The 418-nt window shown below is 40.4% G+C and overlaps 1 protein-coding gene across 1 annotated transcript in view; it reads left to right on the forward strand.

Annotated features, from left to right (window-relative positions):
• LOC106512357 (cell wall protein DAN4) overlaps nt 1-409 on the forward strand; it is a gene marked incomplete at its 3' end in the record, with an annotated part of 2,045 nt that extends 1,636 nt beyond the window's left edge. Inside the window, 1 exon segment of the mRNA XM_014000992.1 lies at nt 11-409. Within this exon segment, the coding sequence (XP_013856446.1) occupies nt 11-409 (399 nt within the window).
• Nucleotides 410-418: the final 9 nt, after the last annotated feature.

Raw genomic sequence — 418 nt, forward strand, 5'->3', positions numbered from 1 at the left:
CTTCAACATCCTCCACACACAAGTTTGATACAACTTTTGCCACCACTGAAACAAGTCAACAGAAATTAGCAACTACGGATAATCTTTCAACCGTGTTGTCACCAACAGTGAGTTCAACACCTGTTACTTCCTTTGCTCCTTTCATAACAACTCGTCCACTTGAATCAACATCAAAGCAAACAACAAATGAGGTGACAACAGCAGAGAGCACAAATCAGACTCCACTGTCCACAAATACAGAAATTTACAACACATCTCCTTCAAAAATGCTGTCTGTGTCTACAGATTTCCCTCAAACATCTTCAGTTCCAAGTCTTGACACAATTGCAAACAAACCTACAACAAATTTACCACCATCAGTGAGTCAAGAATCATCTGCAACAAAGATGCCCCCAACCAAAAATATGCCGTCTACAGC

Source organism: Austrofundulus limnaeus, unplaced genomic scaffold (assembly GCF_001266775.1).
Source record: "Austrofundulus limnaeus strain Quisiro unplaced genomic scaffold, Austrofundulus_limnaeus-1.0 Scaffold5990, whole genome shotgun sequence".
Classification (NCBI taxonomy): Eukaryota; Metazoa; Chordata; class Actinopteri; order Cyprinodontiformes; family Rivulidae; genus Austrofundulus; species Austrofundulus limnaeus.